This window comes from Medicago truncatula, chromosome 2 (genome assembly GCF_003473485.1).
Source record: "Medicago truncatula cultivar Jemalong A17 chromosome 2, MtrunA17r5.0-ANR, whole genome shotgun sequence".
Classification (NCBI taxonomy): Eukaryota; Viridiplantae; Streptophyta; class Magnoliopsida; order Fabales; family Fabaceae; genus Medicago; species Medicago truncatula.
Window position 1 is genome coordinate 41,581,738 of NC_053043.1, and position 26,874 is coordinate 41,608,611.

At 33.9% G+C, this 26,874-nt stretch overlaps 2 protein-coding genes across 3 annotated transcripts; both read right to left on the reverse strand.

The window, feature by feature from the left end:
* Positions 1-1,273: 1,273 nt before the first annotated feature.
* On the reverse strand, positions 1,274-10,058 carry LOC25487444 (uncharacterized). Of its 2 annotated transcripts, none has more exons than XM_024776590.2 (7): positions 9,544-10,058; positions 5,636-8,518; positions 5,003-5,056; positions 3,211-3,540; positions 2,432-2,577; positions 2,202-2,322; positions 1,274-1,893 (listed from the first exon to the last, which is right to left on the reverse strand). In XM_024776590.2, exons 1-4 carry the CDS (start codon positions 9,985-9,987, stop codon positions 3,283-3,285), a joined length of 3,639 nt encoding a protein of 1,212 aa, XP_024632358.1. In that variant the 5' UTR covers positions 9,988-10,058; the 3' UTR covers positions 1,274-1,893; positions 2,202-2,322; positions 2,432-2,577; positions 3,211-3,282. The 2 variants fall into 2 exon arrangements, with proteins under 2 accessions (XP_024632358.1, XP_013464841.1); XM_013609387.3 differs by having other exon boundaries at positions 2,432-2,565; positions 9,544-10,057.
* A 496-nt stretch (positions 10,059-10,554) lies between these two features.
* LOC112419446 (uncharacterized) lies at positions 10,555-13,461 on the reverse strand. Its single transcript, XM_024777137.1, has 5 exons — positions 12,988-13,461; positions 12,369-12,830; positions 12,129-12,279; positions 11,476-12,021; positions 10,555-11,393 (listed from the first exon to the last, which is right to left on the reverse strand). The coding sequence occupies exons 1-5, from the start codon at positions 13,459-13,461 to the stop codon at positions 10,555-10,557; spliced, it is 2,472 nt and encodes an 823-aa protein (XP_024632905.1).
* Between the last annotated feature and the right edge of the window lie 13,413 nt (positions 13,462-26,874).

Sequence of the window (26,874 nt, forward strand, 5' to 3'; positions counted from 1 at the left end):
TTAAAAAGGGATGAATGGTGGTTAACTATCAACATAAATATTTTAGGTGTATTTGAGCAATTACTAGGCTCTTAAAGAGCAATCTCCAATTTTGTTTGCCGCTTTAAATTTTATGTATTGCAAATTTGATTGCTTTTATTCTATATATCATGCTAACTAGCGTCCCTCACGATCCACAAGTCAAGAATGTTAAAAGTATAAATCTTTTATTGAAATAATCAAATTATTTACTTTCAAAAAATTGAATATACACATTTTCCACATATCTCAATATAAAATTTCTATATTAGTTTCTTTAATTATTGCCCACAGGAAACATTAGTCAGCATTTCCCTCATTTTATTTATCTGACATGATTTATGCGGGACTAATATTAGGAATTAGCTGCATGGAGCTTCTCCTATCATCCCCATGATTCTAAAAATAATCTATCCATCTGAACAAAGAAAATGTTATTTTATGTGAATTTACCTATGGGAAATATTAAAGAGTACGTTCAGGGTACTCTTTAAGACCTATAAGTAGTAAGTATTTTTAAAAATGCATGTCATCATTGTCTTGGAAATCGAAATATTTGACTTTTTTTAAAGAATAATTGCTTATTTCTTAAAGAGTGCCCCGGGACACTTATTAACAAGACCCTTTACCTATTTAGACGCAAGAAAAAAAACTATTTTTTTTGTTGTCCAAATTGATATAAGAAGTGAAAAGTACTACCTACCGAATAAAATATAAACAAAAAGATAGTTAAATTTTAAACCTGTAATTGCCATTTTTCTTATATTTCATTAGCACTCTTTAAATAAATTTATGAGTCGGAATAAGGACAATACAAGTATCACTTGGGTGATTTGAAACAAAATTGTCACCTAAATTTATCGGGTGGCAATAAGGACAACACAAGTATCACTTTTGTTTTATCCCTAGTAAGGGATTAAACATTTGCAAATTTTTAAGTCTTTAATTTTAATGGTATGTCATTCTGAATGGTCGGTTCAGTAGCTTTAACTTCTGAGTTCTGATACTTTAGGTCATTATATCCATAACAGATAATGATATGTTATTTACAATCGGCGTGGCATGTTGTTTGATCCCTTTGGTTCATTAGTACCGACATTATAAATGTAAGTAACATTAGACCCGTCAGTTTTGGTTGGTTTGTTGCAAAATCAAGAGTGCTTTGTCTTTTTCATACTGGTGCAGTTGTCTCTTAAAATAAAGATTTGAATTTGAATGGAATAACTACTTTTTTTATCAATGGAAAAAACAAAAATACCTCTTAATCAACTTTAATAGATAGAGTTGTTAATCGGAAATAGAAAACCAAATGTGAATACAATTCAATAAAAATGCAAGTTGAATGGGAGGCACCCACTAAACGTGTTATCAGCCAGATTCACTGACAGAGATTATGCATCAACAAAGTCAGTAACATAATTACCAACAAAAAAAAAAAAAATGCAATCTAGTAAAACAAAACTAATATAAAGAAGGCAATGCAAGTCTTTCACAAAGATCAGCTTCAGACTCCGGTTACACAATTTTTCAGCACATTAGATGATCAGCAAGCTTCCACTAAATCAAGAACTCAAAATGGGAGAGAAATTCGACATCATCAAGCCCAACAATTGTCGTATTATCTCGTTCCAGGGCTTCCAACCCCCCTTGAAATTTAGAGTTAGAGACACTTGCTTCTCCCTTTCACACTTTCGGTATAATAATGCACAAGGCCAATATCAATGCTCCTTGATCTTATATATAGCAGCGTTTCACATTGAAGAGCAACATCATCATTACATAAAAGGCAATAACCAGTGCCTTGGTTACATCATATTCTATGCAGCAGATGATGCCATCCAACCTTTTATCAACTACGACATCGCGGGGTTTCACCTGCAAATGAAAAAAATAACAAGTCATCAATCAAAATTCCACCAACCTTGCATGATTCAACAAACTACACTTTTTTATTCACTAATTTATAAAATTTGTTACAACCAGCCCCCAGTGTTTGAATGACCGTATTAAACTACTGGTCAAATTACTATGAAGCTACACATGGAGATCGAAGCATAATACACAAGTTTACTATCAGGTTCAGGCAAGCTAAAGAGTAATTCTTCCCATAACAAGTGAAGTCATTTTGGAGAGTAAGTAACTGAGTAGATAATTATAAACTATAAGGACCATAACATACGTACCATTACTAGCACACTTCAAGGTCGGTCTGACTATTGATGAACAAATCTCAAACTCCCCCCAACTGTAGAATGCTTTCATTTGACAGTGTCATCCAAATAAATCCAGACAGCAATATTTGATCTATGGATTGGCATTTATCCACATGAGATTATACAGAGTAGATGAACATGCTAGAAAGCCATCCGAAGGGCTATTTAAAAAGCTGGCTAAATAATTCACATTATCATACCTTACTATTAAAGCAGGTAATTCCATGTTACCAATCCATGCTTGAATGATGATGTATTTCATGTGTTTCCATTACAGCTCAGTAATTACATTATAGATCATACTCGTCATTCATAGACCACAAAGGTCCTTGTCCTGCACACACATCTAGTTATAGTTTATACGTATAATCTAGCAACTGTACTAAAAACTATAATTTAAATTATATGACCATGTCCATTCAACTAAAAAAAAAACAGCAGCGTCATAAATTCAATGATTTTTAGATGACGTCTATTCAAACATCAATTCAATCAGCACTAATGAAACGATGTTTGATTTGAGAAATTTACAACTCAGATTTTAATCTACACAATTTGACATAATTTTTTAAAGCAAGCGATTTCCTGTAATTTGGCTAATAAAATGCAGAAAACTCTAAACATTGTTTTAGGCCGAAAAGATTAATCATAAACTGTACACCTTAGCTGGTCATACGAATTTTAGGCCTAAAGTGAAATTTGAGGAATGTCTTTAAAATAATATATCATTTCATTTTTTTTTAATTTTATCTGTTAAAAAATAATATTTTTAAAGCGCAAATATTATGGTTGATGTAATTTTTAATTGTGAGTAATCACAACCACATGTAATCATTCAGTGGAAAGTATAATTTTGATTCATTTAATATAGTGCATCTACTTTTATATAGTCAGATGATCATTGCAAGGTGCATCCTTTTCCCAATTGAAGTTCCAAAACAAATGCCAGTTAAGAGGAGGAGGGGGAGTAGAACTTCACCTGAGTTTTGGATAAGCTATTGAAACCTTTCATTTACATTCTAAACAGGCCACTCCAAAATTTAGTCAGCCTTTACTGTGCTTGATATCCCTCATCACTGCTCCCTTTGGACAATATCTGTAGTACTGTGCCCTTGGTAATCCAGGCAGTCATTTCTGGTTGTTGTTCAAAGGGGTTAAGAGGATGCTTGTTTCCATCTTCAAGCTGCACACCGTACACAAATGGCAATTTAAGGGTAAGGAAACTATCTGGTGGCAAGATGACTGGGAATCCAAGGCTAAACTGCAATTTTTTTTCACGATCTGGAACTGATGGAGGCAGGCATGACGTCTACAAGGACAAAACAAGGTGATGATTATACAATTAAGAAGAATCACAAAAAGTATAGCTATATTAATATAATTTTAAAAGACCAAATAACAATGCTGGAAAGGAGCAAATAAACATGCAAATAATGGATTTAATAAAATATCCCTGAGCCACATAAAATTAACACTGATAAGAAACCCATTGAGTGATAGCAACAAATAAATCTTAAATAACTCAAAAAAGGTTTTCCAGTTCTCTGTTGATTGTACAGTATCATAGTTAAAGTAATCCTAGCAAAGCCAAATACAAAAATGAAAGAATGGTGTTCGACAAACCCAACGAGTGTGTTTGGGACCCGACTTCTTTTGGTTTAAAATCTACTTTATAGGTAAACCTACAAATAAGAGTTTTAAAATAAAGTTAAGGTCATTTGACAATTTCATCTATTTGTAAATATAAAATCTATATTTATGCTAACAGATGTTTGGTAAAACATTTTAAAGCTCTTATTATATTAAAAATTATCATAAGTGAAACAATTATTCAATAAACAGAAAACAAATTCTTTTGAAAAAAAAAAAAACAATCAATTGATAAATACACAATTTTTTTAATATAAATAAAAAATAATATTAATCTTAGACAAATAATTATTGAACATGGAATGGTTTGTTCAGAATTAATCCTTTTCAAACATACACTAGATTACACACTGTAGTGTTTAGCTTCCTAAAAACATGAGAGAGAGAGAGAGAGAGAGAGAGAGAGAGGTTAAATGAATTGTAATGTGTTTTTATTGTTTAATTATTTGAAAACTTATATGTTTGATTTATTGTTAATTAATAATTTAATATATTACATTATTTCAATACATAATATATTATCGCAAACGTAAATGAATATATTTATCATTAAATTATATTCTTATAGATAGACACTTTATCTAGATTTGATATAAAAGATATATTATATGATAAAGCTATTGAAATGGTTACTTCTATATTTTTAAAAAAATAAACCATTACATGGTGACCACTTGATTACAAAAGTCATACCCCTTGTCATCGCGTAAATGTTTAGGTACATTTAAGAAAGGAATTATGTATGGGCAAAATATACTATGTGTCAGAGAGTGTTAGTATGCACTGCATACATTATTTCCAAAATATCGTATTCCAGATTCCTCCTGTACTTGGGACTCGACGAGAGCCTTGACTAGAAGCTCCTTTTTGCATGTTTTCTTCTATATAAAATATGTTATAAAATAAGTTTGGCCTATCATACCCTACATAAATTAACACAGCATGGGCCAAACACAGCAGGAGGCAGTTTCTCCCCAAAAAATTGGGTGCATATTTCTCCCAACTCAAAAAAATTGGGTGACATATTTATCCACCTGAGTCTTTAGCATTTTAAAGATATAGATTTTTCGTAAACTACATTCAAATATCCAAAAATGCACACTAGAAGAAGAAAGGTGTACCTCAAATTGCACGACAGGGCATGTTGCTAGTATTACAGGAAATGCTGGTGTGACCTACAGCAATATCTATACATTAGGTAGCTGATACGATAATAGTAATTATTATATTACATATAAAATAATCATCATAACATTAAAATAAACTGAAAATCAAATATCATGTGACATCCAATACATTGGCCAGCAAAATTAACTACAGTTTTCAACCACCTGTGCTAATGCCCGGTGAACAAAAGTTAATGATAAGACAGCTGGTTTAACAGTGTTCCCATTCAAGACATCAATTTATGTATGGGAAAAATATACTATGTTAACAGTGGTTTAACATTTTGATTTTACGGCGGAAACACTTGGATCATGATTTTTATATCAACATCAAGTTATCAATTAAAAAAAGACAGCTGATTTATTTTTCTAATTCAGAAACATTTTCTTAATGGAGAGTATTCAGTATTGAAAATATCTACATGTCATATTCTGATTTTAGAACTTGATGCAAGTGTAGTTCAGACAGTATAAAACGCAAAAAAGGAAGAAAATTTGTGCAACCCCCTGGTTTATAACTCTAATAATAAAAACAACTCAGTAAATGATGAAACTTAATTTAATGCTTATTTGAGCGGAAACTCATACCATAAAAATCCTTTTAAGCTGTGAGATACCACTTGCAAACTTAACCTCTACTGTATCTTTCTTATTCCTGGAACGCCTGCAGTGAGGACAGATCATGTAGATGGGCAAATTTCGGTTCAGCATGGAGAACGCAAGTTCATCACCACCCATGTTAATAGTGTGAAGATCCCCTCCAGAATCTTTCATGAGATTGGGGGCTTTTGCCAATATATTCACAGATGTCATATTTTTTTCCTTCAGTGGAGTAGAAGTATATACTGATCCATCAGCATTCAGATGACCATTAGGAATGATTTCATTTGATTTGCCCACGTCTCTTTCCTTATTTATGGATGCAGAAAGAATTTCATTTGAGCTTCGATGAACTTTGGACCAGGAAGCATTCTTGCTTACTTTAGTATGAGATGCCTGATTTCTTTCAACAGGCTCCGTAGAAGAAGATAAATGAGATTCATCAGATGATGAGTATAAAGATCCAAGTTCAGTGAGATGATCTGCATTTAACAGGAAACGATGGCCACGGGGGCATTCATGTTCAAATCCAACATACACTGTCTCATGCTTTAAAGAAGAATGTGGTTTGTTCCTTGTACCATCATCTAAGTATACAGGTAATACATTGCTACCTATCCTCAAAAAAGGGTCACCGTCTCTGCTACCATTATTTCCATTACCATGAAGAGGTCCCTCAGTAAACGACATATCTTGAGATTTTTGAGATATTTGATGATTGATAGTTGCATTAACCCTTTCTGCATTCTGATTGCTTGGTCTGCTTTGCTTCACACCTTTCTCTGAACCTAATGTGGGCAATTTCCTTTGCTGAAGAGGAGGGAATCCTGAATCAACAGCCGCTGATCCAGCAACAACCTCAGAAAAAGGTTTTCTCATTTTAAAAATGGGAAAACCTCTACCAAAACTTATATTTTTGTCGTCAGTTCTATTAATATCTAAAGATGTTCTAAGGTCTTCGTCTCCATTCTGCAAAGCAGGGTGGGATTGTCCATCACCGGTTCTCTTTCTATCTGCAATATATTCAACATTCGGTCCCCCAATTACAGAACTTTGTTTCCCTATACTCTCTGTTGAACCATTTAGCCTTTTCTGTTTCTCTAGGTATATTGTCCATTTCAGAAGATATTTCTCAGTAGCACAAAATCCACTCTGAAGTAAGCCTTTGGAAGATTCATAGTATCTTGAACCTCCAATACGCAGTACACTCCAAGAAGAAGATTGAACAGGTCCAGCAACTTCCGTTTCTGGTAGTTTGACTGCAGGAAGTAGCTTATCACAGTCAGAGAAGCAACCAGCATCAGCTGATTCAAAATCAAACGGATCTGGGTGTAACTTTCGAGAACGGCCACAAGCACAGGCATGCAAGAAAAAGTAGCCACTTGAATGTGCCTTGGGCAAAGTTCCCAATTCTGAATTACTGTCCTCAACATCATGCCTTTGATGCATGCATGGTTTTCCCGTCAAACTAACAGCATCACATAGTTGCCTTCCTGATTTCCAAATGGAAGAGCAATCCTCTTCCAATGTTTTTGCAAAAAGTTGCACTGCAGGTCCTTTTACCATTGAGCGAAATGCATGCAATGCCTTATCTAAGTGAACTTCATGTTGTGATGTAGGATAACAAGCAGGCAAATCTTTCAAATATATCTCCTTTGCAGCTGGAATGGCTCTTTGGCACCACAAAGTCGAAAACTTAGTGTTCAACCCTCTGCCACACTGTAACCAAGATACTGCAACGTCTAATGGATCTGTACTCTTCAAAGATTCTTCCACTGAAGGTGAAACAGTGTTCCTTTGACGAGGTTTTCTTTTATTAATTTCAAATTCATCCAAACAACCCCCTTTTGCACAGAGAACTCTACTCAAGATATGAAGACTTGAAGTTAACCAAGTTTCAAAACTTGGAAGATCAGGAGCAGTAAATGTTTTGCCAGAAGCAACTGAGGCAGCAGCCGCTGCTGCTGCCACAGCAACCATACCAACACCAGAGCCACTGTTGGTATTTACTATCCCCCCTCTTCCCCTCAAAATATCAGATTGCCTGTAAATGAACTCTTTAACAGATACTAAATCCTCTTTGCTTGCTATTTGACCATGGCTTTCCAGAAGAAGGGAATCTGAGGTTGCTTTCCCATTCAAGACATCTTCAACAAGTCCTGTGGCAAACTCAAGAGATTCACCTTTTTGAATTGAAAGGCGATCTAACAAAACAACTGCCTTTGATGCATCAAGTGAAAACAGTGCTGCAGAAGTTGAGGATCCCCCAGCTCTAACACCAGGGTGAGTAACTTCAGAACCTGATAATGTTCTACATTTCTTAATCAGAAATCGAATTTGCGCTTCAAGAGACGACTGTAGTTTCTTCCTAAGTCCACCTTCAGATCGACTTGCAGGGCGTGCCAGCACAACTACTGAACCAGAACCTTTAGTAGCAGGCAAACTTGTCTTCGCTACACTACTCAAACTAGAAGAATGATTAATCGAAGAGCCATCTGAAGATTCCTCCCCATTTGTACTAGAATTCGATAAACCAGAGAAGTCATCCACAAACACAAACAACATCACAGGTATGCACTGTCCAGGAAACAAAGAAGTATAAGATCCTAAACCTGACATAAGAGACACAGCCGATGCATTGCGATTCAAGTTACCACCACCTCTACCCGGAGAAGAATTATTTCGTGATGAGGCAGCTCGAGAAGATAACGAAGCCGAAGAATGCACTCTAGACGGTAAGCCTGGCGCACCACCTTGCGACCTAGCAAATGGAGCCATAGCATGTTTTGCTGCTTGTAACACACGAAAATTCCTTAAAACCCTAGTATCAAACCTTGACCCCTCCTGAATATATACGATAACATGACAAACCTGCATTTCTAACTAGTCAATTACAATTTTCACAACCACGCACAATTTCATTAGCATAAAGTACAAACAGAAACACACCCTGCTATAACATGAAGCTAACTAAATCACTAACATAACAGTTCCTAATGCCCTGTTTGGATAAATAGTTTAATTTGCATCTTAAAGCGTAAGAGCTTATCGCAACCAAAGATAAAATAAAGTCAAACTATTTCATTATAAGCTATAAGTTGTTTTTATAAGCTATCCTGAAGAGCCTATGGAAATGAGCTGAAAACAGCTTATGAACATATCATAAGTTGCTTTAGTAAGTTCTCTCAAACAGTCTCACAAGTTCTTATGTCGGTAGATAAGTTCAAAAATAGTCAATCCAAACCGCCCCTAAATCCTAACTTCCTAATCCAATCTGATTTTCTTAATACAATCGAACTCTAATTCTACAAACTTAGCACAATCAAAACAAATGAAAGAAAACAGCATGTGCAACACTGTTTAGGAGAAAATATATGTCATAAGTTGTTTTCATTGAATTGACTTTTATTCGCTTATCTACTGACATAAGCATTTGCGAATTGCGACACTGTTTGGGAGAAATATGAAAACAACTTGTGACAGCTTATCTACTGACATAAGCACTTGCGACACTGTTTGGGAGAAATATGAAAACAACTTGTGACATACTCATAAACTTTCAGCGTATTTCCATAACCTCTCCAGGATAGCTTGCGAAAACAGCTTATAGATTATACAAAAACAGTTTGACTTTACTTTACCTTCTGCTATAGAAATAGCTTACTCATAAACGCTTCTACTATAAGCTACAAAATAAGCTGTTTATCCAAACAGGTCCTAAATCACTGACATTACAGTTCCTAAATCCAAACTTCCTAATTCAATCTAATTATGTTAACATAATGCTACTCTAATTCTACAAACTTAGCACAATTAAAACAAAATTAAAGATAATCTTCAAAGTGTAATTAATTCAATTCGATAAGATTAAAGCAATGACGAAGAAAACGACTTACAGAGAACATGAAAAGCATTCCCTGTAAATCACTAAACTCACACTCTTCAACAGCAGAATCAAATCCCGGCGAAGGTGAATCATGAACAAACGAAGAACGAGTTGACGCGAAGTGGAGAAACAAAATCCCCTTATCACGGTCACGAAAGTAACTAATTCTTCTACGCTTAAACCATTCCTTAGCTTCTTCATCTTCAACGAGTAATGGTTTATCGAGGTTACCAGAAGCGAAGACGTTGGAATCGATGACTCGGTTGAGTAAGTGAGTTGAATCGTCGTGTTGTTGGGAAATGAAACCGATTACTACGACATTGTCGGTCGAAGGAGGAGGAGGTGGCGCCGATGAGGATGGAGCGGTGGTGGTGGTGGAAGTGGAGGAAGACGGTGGTGGACGGATGAGGACTCGAACCGGAGACGGAGAAGGAGAAGGGTTTCGAGCCTCCATTAACAGAATCTACTACGCTGTGTCTTCTTCGCTTGCAATTTTTTATATTTACACTTTCGTTCAATTTTTTTACACTTTCACTTCACTACTTTTTCACTTCTTGTGGACTTTCTCAAGTGAGAATTTTTTTTTTTTTTTTGATAGAAATCAAAATGAAATTATATTACCACAACAATCAGCAGTTCAAAGCATAAGGTGTGCCTAGGAGACCACTAAAAAAAATTACAAGATGTCAGAAAAAATTAAAACAGAGAGAACACAAGTTAGCCAATGCCCAGGCAATCTAACGGGCTTGACCACCACCTCTGCATACCATAAACAAGCATAGCATTTTTAGCTTTTAGCCACCCTAAAGATAACAATTTGACCTTATCTAACAAGCGAGGAATAGTAGTAACAGTATTATTGAACAAGCGGTTGTTATGTTCATTCCGTATAACCCAAGAACACAAAAGCCAAATAAGCCGCATGAAAGAACTTTTAGCTTTTCCAACACATGTCATATGAGTAAACTGCACCAAGTGATCTGCAATAATATTAGAGTCCACCCCAAGACAACCAATCCACTCACGCACCAGTTGCCACAAAGATGCAAATGTAGAACATGATAAAAATAAATGATCGGCCGTCTCCACACCCTGAAACACAAAAGATATCATCCGCAGGAATAACACCACGAATAGCCAGGTTAGCTTTCGTAGGTAGTCGATCCCGAATAAGCCTCCAAGCAAAAACTGAGACCTTCAAAGGAACTTGATTATACCAAACCAACTCAAAAGGTATGTCCATATGAGAAACATCACCGTCAGATAACAAATCATAGGCACCTCTCACGGAGTACCCCACAGCAGTATCAGATAGCCACTCCCATATATCTGAAACATTAGGAACCAAAGAGATATCAAATAGTAGAGCCATACACTCCTCTAGCAAAGCCTCCTCCCACGCCCACAACCTACGCCGCCAACTCCACCCCTCCCCACCCTGCTCCAGACCCATAGAGAACAAAGTAGCCACTGTAATGGTTTTGTTCTCAGACAAGTCAAACAAGCGGGGAAACCGCACACTGAGCGGGGAACCGCCAATCCACCTATGCGACCAGAACAGAGTCGCTGCACCATCACCCACCCTCCGCCTAACACTATCACCAAACCACCCACCACCTACGTCACTGTCACCATCACGAATCCTACCTACCTCCCGCCACCACGAAGAACCACTTCGGCCCCCCACCTCCAACCTCCCACCTACTTCGCCATAACGGGCGACTAAAACATGATACCACAACCCTTCTCTATCAACTAACAACCTCCAACACCATTTACCTAGTAAAGCAACATTAAACTCCTTCAACTTCCTAACCCCCAAACCTCCATGCTCCATTTTAGAACACACAGTATTCCAACCTATCCAAGAAATTTTTCTAAAAACCTCACTCCCACCCCAAAAAAAAATTATTCAATAAAGATTCAATGGAAGAGATTATACCTGAAGGAGCTTTAAAGAAGGAAAAAGCATAGACAGGCAAAGAGGTCAGAACTGATTTGAGAAGGATCAAGCGGCCACCGAAAGAGAGAAATCTGTTATTCCATCCCGACAATCTAGATTTAATACGATTCACGATTGGTTCCCAAAACTGAAGTTTCCGCGGATTACCACCTATGGGCAGGCCTAGATACATGAAAGGAATTTTTCCCACTTTACAACTCAACACCGTCGCTGCCTCATTCAACCAAGAATCAGAGATATTTAATCCCACCAACAGACTTTTATGGAAATTCACTTTCCCACCGGACATAGATTCAAAGATAACAAGAACTGCTCGAAGGGCCCGCACATTAGCCCAACTTTTGTTTCCTAATAACAGAGTGTCATCAGCAAATTGAAGATGAGATACCACGACCTGATTTACCGTACCAACCGCATACCTTGTGTATAAATTATTATCCACCATTGCTTTCATCAAGATGTTAAGACCTTCAGCCGCAATCAGAAACATAAAAGGGGATAGGGGATCCCTTGACGGAGGCCTCTCTATAAATGAAACTCATCCGTAGGGATGCCATTAACAAGAACAGCGGCTGTGGCAGTACTCACACATTCTCGAATCCACTTCCGCCACAAAACAGGAAAAGACATACCTTTCATAACCGAATCCAAATAGCCCCAATCAACAGAGTCATATGCTTTTTCAAAATCCACTTTGAATAACATAAGCTCCTTTTTAAATTTACGAGCCTCGTCAACTACCTCATTTTCTATAAGAATGCCATCGAGAATGCCAACCTCAATCTGTTCGCTAACAATTTTGCTAAAATTTTATACATACATCCCACCAAAGATATCGGTCGAAAGTCGTTTAAACTCTGAGGATTATCCACCTTTGGAATTAGCGCAATGAACGTAGAGTTGATTCCTTTAGCCAACTTACCATTTCTGTGAAACTCGGAAACAAACCTCATCACATCATCCTTCAACTCAAGCCAGAAATCTTTAATAAAACCAAAATTGACTTCATCCGGTCCTGGACTTTTAAAGCTATCACAGTCCCAAATAGCCTCCTTAACTTCGTCCATGGAAAACGGTTTGATAAGGCTCCTTCCTTCTCCCACTGACAGTGTCCGGAACTGAAGATTAGAAATGATCGGCCTCACTCCCTCTGGGGCCTTAAAATGCTGCACAAAATGATTGAACACCGCTTCTCTAACAGGATGAACACCTTCAACTCTCACTCCGTCAACCAACACTGAATTAATGGCATTACGACGGCGACGCGAGGACAAAGTAGAATGAAAAAATTTAGAATTCGCATCACCTTCACGGAGCCAAAGATTCCTCGATTGCTGCCAACAAATGCTAGTGTTAAGCCTAGACAAAGAGTGCAATTTTGCCAATCTTTCAAGGCCAATTTAATTAATTTGAACTTTTCTTTTAAGACATATCCGCCCCACGCTTCCACTTGGAAGGACCTCCACTTATTCCTCACAAATTGCGTATAACCCCGTGTGTTTGACCAACATTTAGGAACCGAGACGGCCGCGGACCCCAATTTTCTTCGTCCACCGAAAGAAGCAAAGGAGAGTGGTCAGATAAGCCTCTCAAATGCGCAACTTGAACACAATTCGGCCACACTAAGCACCAATCTTCAGACAGAAGAAACCTATCAATACGACTCATCGATTTTCCATCCCCTCTAAACCAAGTGAAGTTACGACCGCACAACGGAAGGTCAACCAACGCATTCTCAACTATAAAATGATTAAACGGACCAAAATCCACCACACCTCCAGAAGTACTCACAGGACGTCTTTCTTCCCTGCACCTTACCGCATTAAAGTCACCACAGACACACACCTTCTTACCTAGTAGACCCTGAATACGAGTCGTCAAAGAGTCCCATAAGACCTGTTTGTCAATGCCATTCCAAGGGGCGTACACGTTAAACAAGTGAGAATTACTATTGACACATTGCATAAGGCTGAGACACACGAGTAAAATACATTTTTGCCTCCTCGACGGTTAACTGCCGAAGAATTCAAAAACCGGCTGCAGTTAACTGCTGAAGAAAACCTTGGTAGTTAACTGCCGAGGAAAACCTCGGTAGTTAACTATCGAGGATCTTCTGCTACCAAATTCAACCAAATTTATTCAACAAAATCACAAGTAAGTAATTATAATGCTATTAACTTACATTTTAGTTGTTATAAATGTTTTTACTTTTTAGTTTTTGAGTAGATTTATTTTATTTTTGTTTTTGAGTAGATTTACATAGTATAATTCATTTTTAGAGAAAATGTTAGTTGCTTAATTTAGTTAAAATGTTTGTATGATGTTTATGGTATAGTTTAAAATTTTAGGGTTATATTTTAACTTGGTGTTTTATGTTTATTTTTTTATTTTAGTTTTTAATTAGATTTACTTGTTATAAATCATTTTTAGATTAGATGTTAGTTGATTAATTTAGTTAAAATGTTTGCATGATGATTATGTTATAGTTTAAAATTTTAGGGTTATATTTTAATTTGGTGTTTTATATTTTTTATTTTATTTTAGTAAGATTATATGATTTATTTTAAGAGTATATATAAGTTGAATAATTTTGTTATATTTTACGTTATAACAAAAAAAAATTATGTTAAACATAAGTTGAATGATTTATGTTATAGTATATGATTAATTTTTTTTTATTTTAGTAAGAGTATATGATTTATAATTTTAGGGTTATTTTTATGATTTTTAGAGTCTATGTATAATTTTCACATCAAGTGTTTGATGAAATGTTTGAATGAGTTTTTCATTGATTGTTTTTAATTTCTTATTGTGTAGATTTGGAACAATGGGCGGGTGGATCGACGTTCATGCACAATTCAACAGCGGAGAACCTCAGAGGTTGAAGGTTCGGTGCCTTGGAGTAACGTTAAGAGGTCTCAAGGATGAACTGACTCAATTCAACCAAGGAGTCAACCCCAGAGACACAAGGAGGGTGGAACACGTTCGGTATAAACGTCCAACGCTCGACGAGGGGAGAGTATCATTCACTTGGGTGGAATTCACGAACGACGAAAACCTGACGAGCATGTTTTGGGAGCACAACATGTTCCAGTGGAGCGATATGTGGGTGATGTTGCTGAGATCAACTGAAGATATCATCAAAAGTTTGATTCCGCCAGAAGATCGTCATTAGGTACGGAATGAATGCACCTTTTAGCTACAACAATTGTCTTCCTTTGAATGGGGTAATTCAAACTTGCCAAACGGCAGGTCTCCAATATTCAACCGGCATTTCCATTGTTCCTGTCAAAAGATTAAATTCTTGTTAGGCCGGTTTAAATGAAGGTATTGAAGTGTCAAGGAATGGACCTCATTCTTTTGACATTTGAATACCATCATTTAATCCCGCCTAACAAGAATTTAATCTTTTGAATGGAACATTGGGAATGCCGATCGAATATTTGAGTCCTGCTGCTTGGCAAGTTTGAATTTACCACATTCAAAGGTAAGACAATTGTTGTAGTTGGGAGGTACAAACGTCCAACTGCAACAATTGTCTTCCTCTGAATTTGGTAATTCAAACTTGTCAAGTGTCAAGGATTGCACCTCATTCTTTTGACACTTGAATACCATCATTCAAGATGCTTATCGGATGCTGGAGTCTTGTTGTTTAGCAAGTTTGAATTTGCCCCATTCAGTGGTAAGATAATTGTTGCAGTTGGAAGGTACATTCCGGAATGTAATGTAATGCAATGTAATGTGATAACATATATTTTGTTTTGAATGGAACAATAATTATCTTATTTATTCACTTTTCGAATTTATTTATTCATTACGCAATTTTAATTAGTTGAATTCACGTTATATTTAATTAGTTTTTATTCGAATACGCAATTATTCAAAACACGACTTTAATCGAAATTATTCCAAATGCGATTTTATTTTAATCATAAAAAAATCCAAAACAATTAGGCATTAAAACCATTACATTCATTCTTCCTCGTCACACAAGTCAATCGGGTTGCCCACTACAGTCCCTGGGGCACCTTGTTTTGGTTGAGGACCAAAATAGCATGTCCTCCCGCTCCTCCTCAACCTCGAGTAATTGTACACCGGCACCTTCGAACCTTTTTTTTTTCTTTTCGGAACCATCACAAACAATTTTGTGCCACGTCATAGACGATTTTTCTTTGTTCTTCTCATCACCCTGAACGTTACCCTGATTTGATTCTGAGACATATCTACATTAAAAAAAATGGCGATCAAAACCTAACTAAACAACAATGCCATAAAATCGTAAAATCAAAAACTAAACCTAAACTATCATCAAAACCTACACCTAAAACTAAACAATTATAATAATTCTACAACGATTCATCAAAACCTAAACCTAACAATTCAATAAAAGTTCTCTAACAATTCTAACCATTCTAACCTAAACTATCCTAACATATCATAAAATCAAGAAAACCTATATAATCGAACCTATATAATCGAAATTTAACAAAAAAAAAAACAATTCGACCACAAAACAACAATGCAATAGGATTAAAAAAACTTACTTGTTTTTGTGATTGAAATTGGCTTGGAATGACTTGAAATTGCTCAAAATCACAACTTGGAGATCAAAAAACGTAACAATGGAGTTTTGGAAACTCTCATGTCTGTTCTGTTCTTATAACAAATTTTCGGCAGTTAACTACCGATATTTTCCTCGGCAGTTAACTGCAGCTGGTTTTTGAATTCCTCGGCAGTTAACTACCGAGGGGGCAAAAGCGTATTTTACTCGTGTGTCTCAACCTTATGCAATGTGTCAACAACAATTCTCTTCTCAAGTTTCATTGATGATAATAATCACCTCTTGGAAAAAAGAAAAAACAATCGAAAATTACTAACTGATCTAATCGAATTTTACACATAAAAATAGTATGACGAGTTAGAACCTACGGAAAACTTTGAGGTGTTTAATGAGCGGCTTTTAGTTTCATATGCACAATAGTAAAAAGACTTGATGGGAATCCAGAAGTCGTAGCTCAACCCGAAATTGTTAGGCCGGATGTCGTGATCGAGGTTCGAACTCCGGTACCTCCACTTGTGTGTGTGAATTTATAATGGCTTTGTCATTTCATCTATCTACCAAAAAAGAAAAAAAAAGACTTGAAGGGAATAAATTATGATAGATTGTCATGCGTTTTTTACTTTTAGTTTTTACTACATTAATCTAGTTCCATTTTGGTCTTAAATTGGTCATTTGTATTAGTAAAAGTGTGAGCCCTAATGTTTAAGACGATAAAATACACACATTATTGCTCTTTTTCATCATACTAAGTTAAAAAGTATTTATGTGAACGTTTACTGCTAACTTGGTAGATTTAAATTCACCGTTCTTAAAACTATAATTCATGCGTGTATTATTCAGTATTAATTTGAAACAAAATTGATCAATGACTTGATTTATAAAATTGCTGATGAAATATTTATCTATAAAATTTAAATTGAATTGACAAACAATAAGAAGAAAGTGTATGTGATCATATATGGTGTCATAAATACTTTTGAACATTTCACTTTAAATGGTCTTGTAAGCATATTATGAAAAAGTAGATGGAAAAAAGAAAGAATCAATTTGTTAGAAAAAAAATAAATTAACGAACTAAATTGTTTACTTTCACAGATTTAAACCTAAAAAATTCTACTTGATCAACAACTAAAAAATTCATAAACTACATTCAAACCCTATACAATTTATACTTAATCAACAACTAAAAACTCTAACCTTCAAAATCTAAATGAGAGAAAGTTAACACTTACTTGTTGCATTTGAGAAGAAATGTAACAACAAATATAATGTATTTGACGTTTGTTTGACGGAAATCAATGGTTGAAATAAGGAGAGTATTTGAATGTCAAGAACTCAAAATTTTTAAGTTTGAAATCATGTGTCAAACGTATGAGAATAGAGTCTTTGTTTTGGTATTATTCTAGAATAGGCCGGGATGTATCTTAAGATACCTAGTGATCGGTAGATAACTTCCAATTCCATCAGATCGTAATGTCTGATCGTTGTATAAATGACAATTTTAGAATTTTGAGGTGCATGTGAGTAATTAGTGGGACCAAAAAAGCAAATTCCAAGACTCGGATCTTACCACTGGACCTCGACGAAATTCATTTAGTAAAGGCCCAACAACTGTTTTTATTAGCCCAAACAATAATGTTTGAATTTGATTCAATCTATGAAAATTGTTTTTCACACTTCACTCAATGTTAAGAAATGACAAATTTAATCTCAAATTTCATCGATAGTTAATTACCATCGGTTAAAATTCATCGGCAGTTAACTGCCGATGGAGTTATATTGATAATTTCGTGGTGTTTTATAACATCAATTTTCTCAATCTATACTTATGATTCAAAGATGACTTCCTTTTTATGCTTTTTTTTTTTTTTTTGTGTGTATGCTTGTTTAAGTAATTAAGTACATCCGTTTTTGGTTTGACGCCAATGTAATGGAATTGATGTTATTTTAAGCATTTGTTTTATGGTTGTTTACTTTCTTAAGTTACCCATGTAAGCTATGATGCACGATGACCTTCAAATTCAAATTATTTTGAAGAATTCAAAATAAAATTCATCATGCATTAGTGTTTACTCAGCAAAACTTAATATATGATTCCATTTTTATAAAAGCTTGACAGTGAGACATTCTCGATCCTTAATTATGAAATACTAAATTATTTAGAGAGGGGTAGCTCCCCCTTAAAAAAAATTCATACAAGAAACAGCATGTTCATACTATTTTATTTTTTTAAAGAAGCATGTTCATACTTGAAATGTAACAATTGGTCACTATCATGCTTAGTTGCTATGTGTATATTTATCAAGAATTATTTTATATTCTGCAAGTGTCTTCCCTCCAGCTTGGGTCATGCTTGAAGGATGGAGATTGGAGAGTTGTGTGTGTGTGGTGTCATAAACAAAATATTAATATAATAAATAAAATGTATCATATCATAACCATACATAAATAATAAGCTCTGAATCACCGATCTTTGTTCGTATCTTGAGCTTGAATGTGGTTGTTAAATAAAATTTGTTGTTAAAAAAAAAAAAAACATAAATAATAAGCTGATAGTTGGGATTGTACCCCTTTTAGCCTCCCATGCCTAACTTCCCCTATATATACACATCTTATTATATGTGGAATGCATTATTTCTAAATATTATGCCTGATTATGTTTAAAATAAAACCGTCCACTTTACTACTATGTATGTTATTGTACCAAAACATTAATTGGTTCATCTAATTATAAGTTTAGAAAAAACAAATTCATGTGAGGATGCCTAATTAACCTCAAATGAACATCATATCAGCAAGATGTGTTTGCGATTAAGACACGCTAATTCACACGGCATTGCAAATTAAGCACTTAAACAGTTGGCAGGAAATTTCCATTTTTTTAACAAAAATATTTCTTTTTATATGCTTAAACTTTTATACGTAAGTAACCATAACAAAATCTCTTATGTATATTGTTATTGCAGTTAGAAGTTGTGGAGGAATTTTGATAGAAAAGTTTGCTCACGAGTTAGGCGTGAGGTATTAAAGTATAAAAGTGCTAACTACTAGCTATGGGAGTGAGATAAATTCCATCCAAACAAAAAAAGGAGTGAGATAAACATAGTTGTGTTCTCATCACTAAACCTAACATATATTAATAAAAAGTAAACCTAACATATTTAAGGTAGAATATAATCGGTACCAATTCATTTTCGTTGGATGAAGTAACGACGTACGAAAGACGAATTAGGTAAAGTTATTTATATCTTATCCGACCCTAATATTAGACTGAGCTATATTAACCTGATAAAATTCAATAAAGTACTTGTACAAGTTCAATAGGATGATGCAACGGCACTAATAATTGTTTATATATGTGATTTTATAATTGTCTCATGGCTCACAATAATGTCTTAATTCTCTTTTTATTTTATCATTAAACTTCAAATTTTTTACCTACAAATAAGTAAAAATAATAGAAATTGGATACTTTTTTAATGGTGATAGGATCTCCGAAGGGACTATCCGACTATGGGATCCACTTATGGGGGAAGGATTGGGGAAATACAAGAACGAGAGCATTTTAGATGGCGGAGACGGGGAACAGGAAAGTACACTCCACCCCTATCCCCACTCCATTGACATCTTTAAATGGAGCAACAACTTAGTGGTCGAGTTCAAAACTTCAATTCAACTCCATTTAAATAACAGATGTAACAGAACGGCTAACGGTCTCGACTCATTCACCACCTCTAGAAGTTTGTAAAGTTAAACACTTGCCGCATGGCCTTAGTTGCAAAAAGGCTGCGCAGTCACCTTTCTCATCTCATCTCACAAGTTGAGTACAAAAAGTGATAAGGAAGAATGCTGCACTTTCTAATCCCTTTCTATCTTTGTTTTTCTCTTTCACTAATAATATAAAGTAGATAATTACTAATATTTTTTCTTTATCTTTCTCAAAAGGAAGTGGTGGACGTAAAGGCAGAAAAACTTGCACATACCAATATGTCACTAACAGGTTATGGCAGCATCCAATAGTTCTTACATTACGTGCCTCACACAACACAACTTACTACCATTAATTTCCTACGCTAAGAATCTATGCCGTCCATTTTTGCTTGATAATTTCTATTCTTTTTATTCCGCAAACTTCACTGTTCATTGAACCTTTGTTGTAAATGCATGTCACTTGCATATACATCACTCTCTTTTGATTCCCAGTTGCCTCATGCACTTTGATTGAATCTAATTGTTTTTTGAAAGAAAAAAAGTATATAATATATATATATAATGTGGTTGATGTGTATTTTGAGATATTTCAATCCACGTAGGATAATTTGTGTTCTTTAAAGTCTTTTATATACAAAAGTTGCGATATGGTCTTCTAAGTAAGGTATAGTAAGAGGACATCATTTGTGTGCACAAGATTAAGCCAAAATCCTCCAATTTATTTGTTCCGCCCATGCATGAACACACGATTTTTATGAACTTTTGTGTTTAAATTACACGATAAAAAGGAATGAGAATCTTTTACCATGGACCATTAAAAGTTTAATTAGTATACTCTTAACTTTATTAGGGTATGATTATTTTACATAAACATCCGATAATGTTTTTATATTTATTAATTGACGTGGCAATATATTACTGATTGTGTACAATAATTGTATACTGACAGAGTATATTAATTAAATTCAAATCGTTAATTAATTTTGATTGAAACCTTGAAGTATGGTTCCTCTTAATTATCATTTTCTTTTTTTACTTTCCTCCTCTTCACGTAATATTCTCTTTTTTTTTTTGTTACAATCTTCACATAACATTCTTCCTAGGGTATATCTCCTATATTATATATTATAAAATGTTAAATAGTGCTTCTGGGGTTAGTTATAAAAAGAAGTACTTTCTCCGGCCACTATTAGTATAAACAAAAATCAATTATTTAGATTCATTCAATAAATGATGTATTTAATCAATAAATAGACCAAATACATCATTTATTGAATGAACCTAAAAAAATTGATTTTTACTTATATCAATGACCGGAGAAAGTATATAATAAGAATTTCTTTGAAACTTGTGTAATTGAATATTTAAAAATGTAGAAATTTTGTTTTCAATGCAAAACTTACATTTTTGGTTTTCTTAATTAGTGTCGTGCAGACACTAGTTAGTATGACCCTTTATAAAATAGCAGACAAATAAGAAAGCAAAAAAGAAATGAAGTTTTAGATTAAAGGGTTAAATATGTTTTTAGTTCCTATAAAATTGGGACCTTTTAAGTTTAGTCTTTACTTAATTTTAATAGTTCCTTAATTTTAATAGTTCTTTTAGTCCTTAAAATAAATTTTTTCCAATCAGTATTAGTCCCTTCTCAATTCAAATTTGTTTAATTTATGCTTAAACTCTTGAGTTGTTGAACAATTTTTCGCAGACGTGTTAAGAACATTACTAAAAGTTTCTCTACAAAAAATTGTCGCGAAATTTGATTTCTACGTCCAGAATTTGTTAATTTTATCTTTAACTTTTGTCATTTTTAAAAATTCATATTTAATAGTTCTTTCATAGTGTTATAAACTTGTCATAAAAAAATCGTTCAAAAATTTAAGAGTTTAAGGATAATTAAACAAACTTTGTCGTAACAAGGACTAAAATTAGAAGTAATTTTTTTTGTAGGGACTAAAAAACCTATTAAAATTAAGTAAGGACTAAACTTAAAAGTTCTCAATTTTATAGGGATCAAAAACATAATTAACCTTAAATTAAAAATGACACTTTTCAGAATTTTGAGACATTAACGGCAAAACTTCCAATATAATATACTACTATATTTGATTTCTTAATTGGTGTCTGCTTAGCATCTTTTTTTAAATATTATACTTGTCCATGTTTATAGGAAAATATGTCTTGATTTAGTTGTTGAGAAATTCTTGCTAGAGAAAATAATGGGAAGTGGAAACTACGTTGGAAAATACGATTTGATATTGAACAACCATTTGAAACAAAATTTTCAAAATTATGAGATTAAAATCCTTCAAAAAAAAATTATGAGATTAAAAGATTAACCGATTACAATATTATGAAAAATTGTGGACATTAGTTTTCTTATAGAACAATATTGGATACTAGAAATACCTTTTTTATTTTGGTAATAAGAAATACCCTATTTTATTGTGATGTAACACTGACACTTTTTTTTTTTTTATTACCATTCATTTAATTATTTTTAATCATTTTATTGTTTCTTGCCCATAAAAGTGAAGAGACGGATACGGTTGGCGGCGCCCGTCATGATGATAGTTTATATAATTTATTTTTAACAAACCAAAATGAAATATATTAGATTAAAAAGAGTGATTCATCTTGCACAAGGTGTGCAAAAGTGAATCACCCAAAAATTTGTACAAAGTCAATTATCTAATGCCTCAGTATGGTACACCCTAAAGTAAACAGAAGAAACAACAAAAATTATTGTAAAATGCCCATACAAGGTAAAGGTTGCCTCCACCTGTCATGATAGCTGAAGTTAAAGGTAGTATGACATGCCTTTAACCACTAGAAAGATAACAATTTTACCTTGTCAATCAGATGTTGAATATCCAATGCCTTTTGATTAAAAAGTCGGTTGTTTCTTTCCTTCCAAATAACCCAGACGCACGCAAGCCAAATTAGTTGCATGAAATTATGTGTATATCGCAGTAACTCGACTAGGTGACCAAACTGAAGAAGATGGTCGCGAACCACATTTGAAGCGACAAAGGTAATGCCTAACCACTGAGACACACAAGACCACATGATGCCAATTGTAGCGCAACCTAAAAATAAGGCTTAATAGCAGTTTTGGCCCCCTATGTTTCAAAAAGTTGTGATTTCGACCCACTAACAAAATAAAATACAAAACCGCCCCCTAAGTATTGTCCATTTTGCAATTTTGACCCCCAAGCCAATTTTGACCAAGTCAAAGCTAACGTGGACGCCACACGTGTTTTTTTTTTTTTTAGTTTTTTAATTAAAAAAATAAAAAAATTACACATGTGGCATCCACGTGTGCATTGACTTGGTCAAAATTAGTCTGTGGGGGCCAAAACTGCAAAAGGGGCAATACTTAAGGGGCGGTTTTGTATTTTATTTTGTTAGGGGGCCAAAATCGCAACTTCTTGAAACATAGGGCCCCAAAACTACTATTAAGCCTAAAAATAAATGACATGTGGTTTCCTCAAAACCGCACCCTCCAACACACTGATTGTCGTCTTGTTGAAGGACACGACGCCAAACAAGATTGTCTTTCGTCGAAAGTCGATTGCGAAGAAGACGCCAAGCAAATAAAGAGACCTAATTAAGTGGAACATATTTATGTCATACATTGTCAAACAAGCCCCTAGCAGGAGGTTCATACGCCAATGTGAGAAAATGGTAGGTTCCCTTTACGGAATAGCCAGGGACGGGATCAAGTAGCCACGCCCACCTGTCAATAATATGATCCTACAAAACAATATCATGCAGCAAAGCAGAACATTCCCTAACACTCTCCTCCTCCCAAGCGAAAAGGCGCCTCATCCACACCCAGACACCGCCCCCGACCTCCCACCCTCTACGCGCCATAACCTCCACCGACACCCCTTTATCGTCCGCCAAATAAAAAAGGCGAGGAAATCTAACCCATAAGGGAACTCCTCCCACCCAATTGTCCGTCCAAAAAAAGGTTGTGCCTCCTCCACCAACCAGTCAACGAACATTATCATTAAACCAATTCTCAACCCCCATCCGTACACCACCACGAATGCTTGAAACCATCCGCCACCACAAAGAACAATCACAATTCATAAACAGTCGATCAAATGCAATTATGAAAATTTGAACATTCTTTTTTTTTGAAAGAAAATATTTGAATAGTCTTGTAACATGACTATCTTGTTTGAGTTTTTTTTTTTGCAATTATGAAAATTTGAACGGTTTTTTTTTTTTTTTTTTTCTGAAAGAATTTTTTTGAATAGTCTTGTAACATGACTATCTTGTTTGAGTTTTTTTTTTTGTACAAACAGACCAATTATGAATATGATTAATTATAATATTTTATTTATGTTCAAAAGTATATATATTTATCTTACTTAATACTTTCTACTATTCAATTCAAATTCAACCGAACTTAAACATAGGAGAATGTTAATCATGCCTCCGGGGCATTGGTTAAGCAGGTAAAAGAAGTAAGATTTTATTAAAAAGTGATGTAATAATTAGTTAGTCAAAAATAAAAGTTTATATTTCCAAATCAATTTTTCTACTTTTGGAATCCTTAACCAGTGCTCCGGAGCACCGGTTAACATGACTCCATATTTAAAATTTAGGATTTATTTGGACCAACCAACTTGCTTTATCTTTGAGCAACTCCAAATTAATTGACATCTATTATCTGTTGCATCATAATAAGATGTGGGTCAACGGTACATTAACCAGATAAGGACTACTTTATATCTAAGCCATGAAACAAACCATCTAACAAAAAACATATAGTAGCTAGTATAGTGGGATTAATAATGTCAAAGAGTGAAATAGGTTTTCTTGATATGATATGACACTAGACACCAATGGATGATGATATAGTGTAATCAAGTGCTAGTTAGATGAGATAAATTTGTACTCCCTAACTATATATTGATTCGCCAAATGATTTGATCAAGATTTCAGCTAGCTAACTACATTATCTATCTTGCTCAAAATAAAAAAAAAAACCTACATTATCTATCGACGAAGAACATATATACTCCCTCGGTCCCTATGTGAAACACCTTTTACTTTTATTAGGATGCTTACATATAGGGACAGAATGAGTATATATTCTTTTTGGTTAGATAATCTAGCGGCTAAAATTAACCTTATAAGTGGGGTGTCCGGAGTTCAAACTCCGACCCCTATATATAATAATGCATTGTCCTACCAACTGTGTTATGCTCACGAGACGACGAAGAACATATTTTACTTTAACTTTTTATGATATATATATATATATATATATATTCTTTTAATGGTATTATTACACATATTGCTCACCTACTCGTGAACCATTTCTTAGTAAAAACCAAGTCAATGATATTTTTTATAAATAAATTAATTAAGTCATTGATTTGAGTTATATTTAATCAGTAACTAATTCAATTTTTTTAAGCAGCAAAAGATTATAAAATAGGGTAACTAACATTTTATTAAAGGGTCCTTCAAAAAAAAAAAATTTATTAAAGGAAAATTCTCAGTACTCGGGAGCAGGGGAGGAAATAGGTGTTGAGTTAGGTTTTGTAAAACCTAAGTCTAATAAAATTCAAGGTTTAAATTTGTTTTAAAAAAAAAAAAAAACCAAGGTTTAAACATGACATGTTATTTGTCAGTTGTCAGTTGTCACAAACTTATATTTAGGTTTGAGTCGGACCTTTTCTAAAAGTCTTTTATGTCATGTAATTAAGTCTACTTTTTTTAAAAGAGTCATGTAAGTCTACTTAAAAGTTTACTTCATATATATTAACGTATTCAAAGAAGTAACCTGACCATATTTACGTAGATTATCGAGTTAATATGTTTATTAGATTTAGTTATATTTTAAGATTATAAGATATTTAGATAATACGATTTTATATGACAAACTATTTTAATTATTGTTTATAATAATAATAATAATAATAATAATAATAATAATAACAATAACAACAACAACAACAACAACAATAATAATAATAATAATAATAATAATAAATTTAAATATATCAAATAATAATGTGAGCTAATATGTTTAGATTAATGAAAATGTTATATCCAAAAATAAAGATTAATGAATATGTTTTCCGTAAAATTAAAAAATGTCTAACACAAAATACAAAATCTATAGTTTAATATTATAACAAGAAATTATTTATATTCACCATGCAAAAATAAATTATTTATATTTACTTTAGTAGGGCAGTCAAACAAATTTCTAAGTATTTCACTGTGATAAAATTAAAGTCTGATACTTTTAGTTAAATACATTTTTTAAAAAGACATAGTCTTATCTATTTAAAAAAAGTATAGCCTGATCAAGAGATGAAGTAATTTCGAACCAAGGCTCATATCGGTCGGTCAAACTTATTTTTACCCCCACCCTAGAATTTGATTGGGTACCTTACCCTCTAGGAAAAATAAATGCAAAAGTTATATTCATTTTAAAATAATTAAATATAAAAAATATGATAAGATTGAATAATTAGATGATGAATATGTATCTAATCAACTCAGATAGAGTGTTCACGATTATCAAAATACGATCACATATTTCCTCAAGAGATACACCAGCTTATTAACCACCATCACTCCATCAACTAAGTTACGATCTTTCAAAAACCTTAACTATATTAACTTATATAAGAAACCAAGGAGAGATATAGGTCAATAATATGTCAACGTAGAAGGAGAAATAAATAACCTTAGGAATCGAAGCTACAAAATAAGTGGATCAATGTATTCGAGTGGAACAACAAGTTAATTGACAAATTAGATCATGTGTGACTGCACCTTTAACATGCCCTCAAGACCACCCATGTGTTCGAACATGTGGTTACTTACTTCTCCGCACTTAAGATGTATGATTCTCGCTATGTGAATTGACTAAAATAAATAAATTTATCTCATGCATACATGGAAGAAAATTAGAACAAATATGTTATAACTTTGGTTCAAACCGGAAAAATTGAAATGATTTTATTGTATTTCTTTTTAATTCGCTCACTACATTATTTTACATTGAACGATCTTATGATATACTTTTTTAAAAAAAACGCTAACAACTGTCTTAAGAACACTTAATAAGAAAT

Bases quoted from the DNA above. Each gene is read 5' to 3' on its own strand.
- LOC112419446 (XM_024777137.1), bottom strand. From the start codon at position 13,461: ATGCAATGTGTCAATAGTAATTCTCACTTGTTTAACGTGTACGCCCCT. The intron at 12,280-12,368 runs GTGGATAATCCT...GTTAGCGAACAG, and splicing joins TCATTGCGCTAATTCCAAAG to ATTGAGGTTGGCATTCTCGA. The intron at 12,022-12,128 runs GTATGTCTTTTC...TTTCATTTATAG, and splicing joins TTTGGATTCGGTTATGAAAG to AGAGGCCTCCGTCAAGGGAT.
- LOC25487444 (XM_024776590.2), bottom strand. From the start codon at position 9,987: ATGGAGGCTCGAAACCCTTCTCCTTCTCCGTCTCCGGTTCGAGTCCTC. The intron at 8,519-9,543 runs GTAAGTCGTTTT...TTAGAAATGCAG, and splicing joins GAATGCTTTTCATGTTCTCT to GTTTGTCATGTTATCGTATA. The intron at 3,541-5,002 runs GTACACCTTTCT...TTGTCCTTGTAG, and splicing joins GCCCTGTCGTGCAATTTGAG to ACGTCATGCCTGCCTCCATC.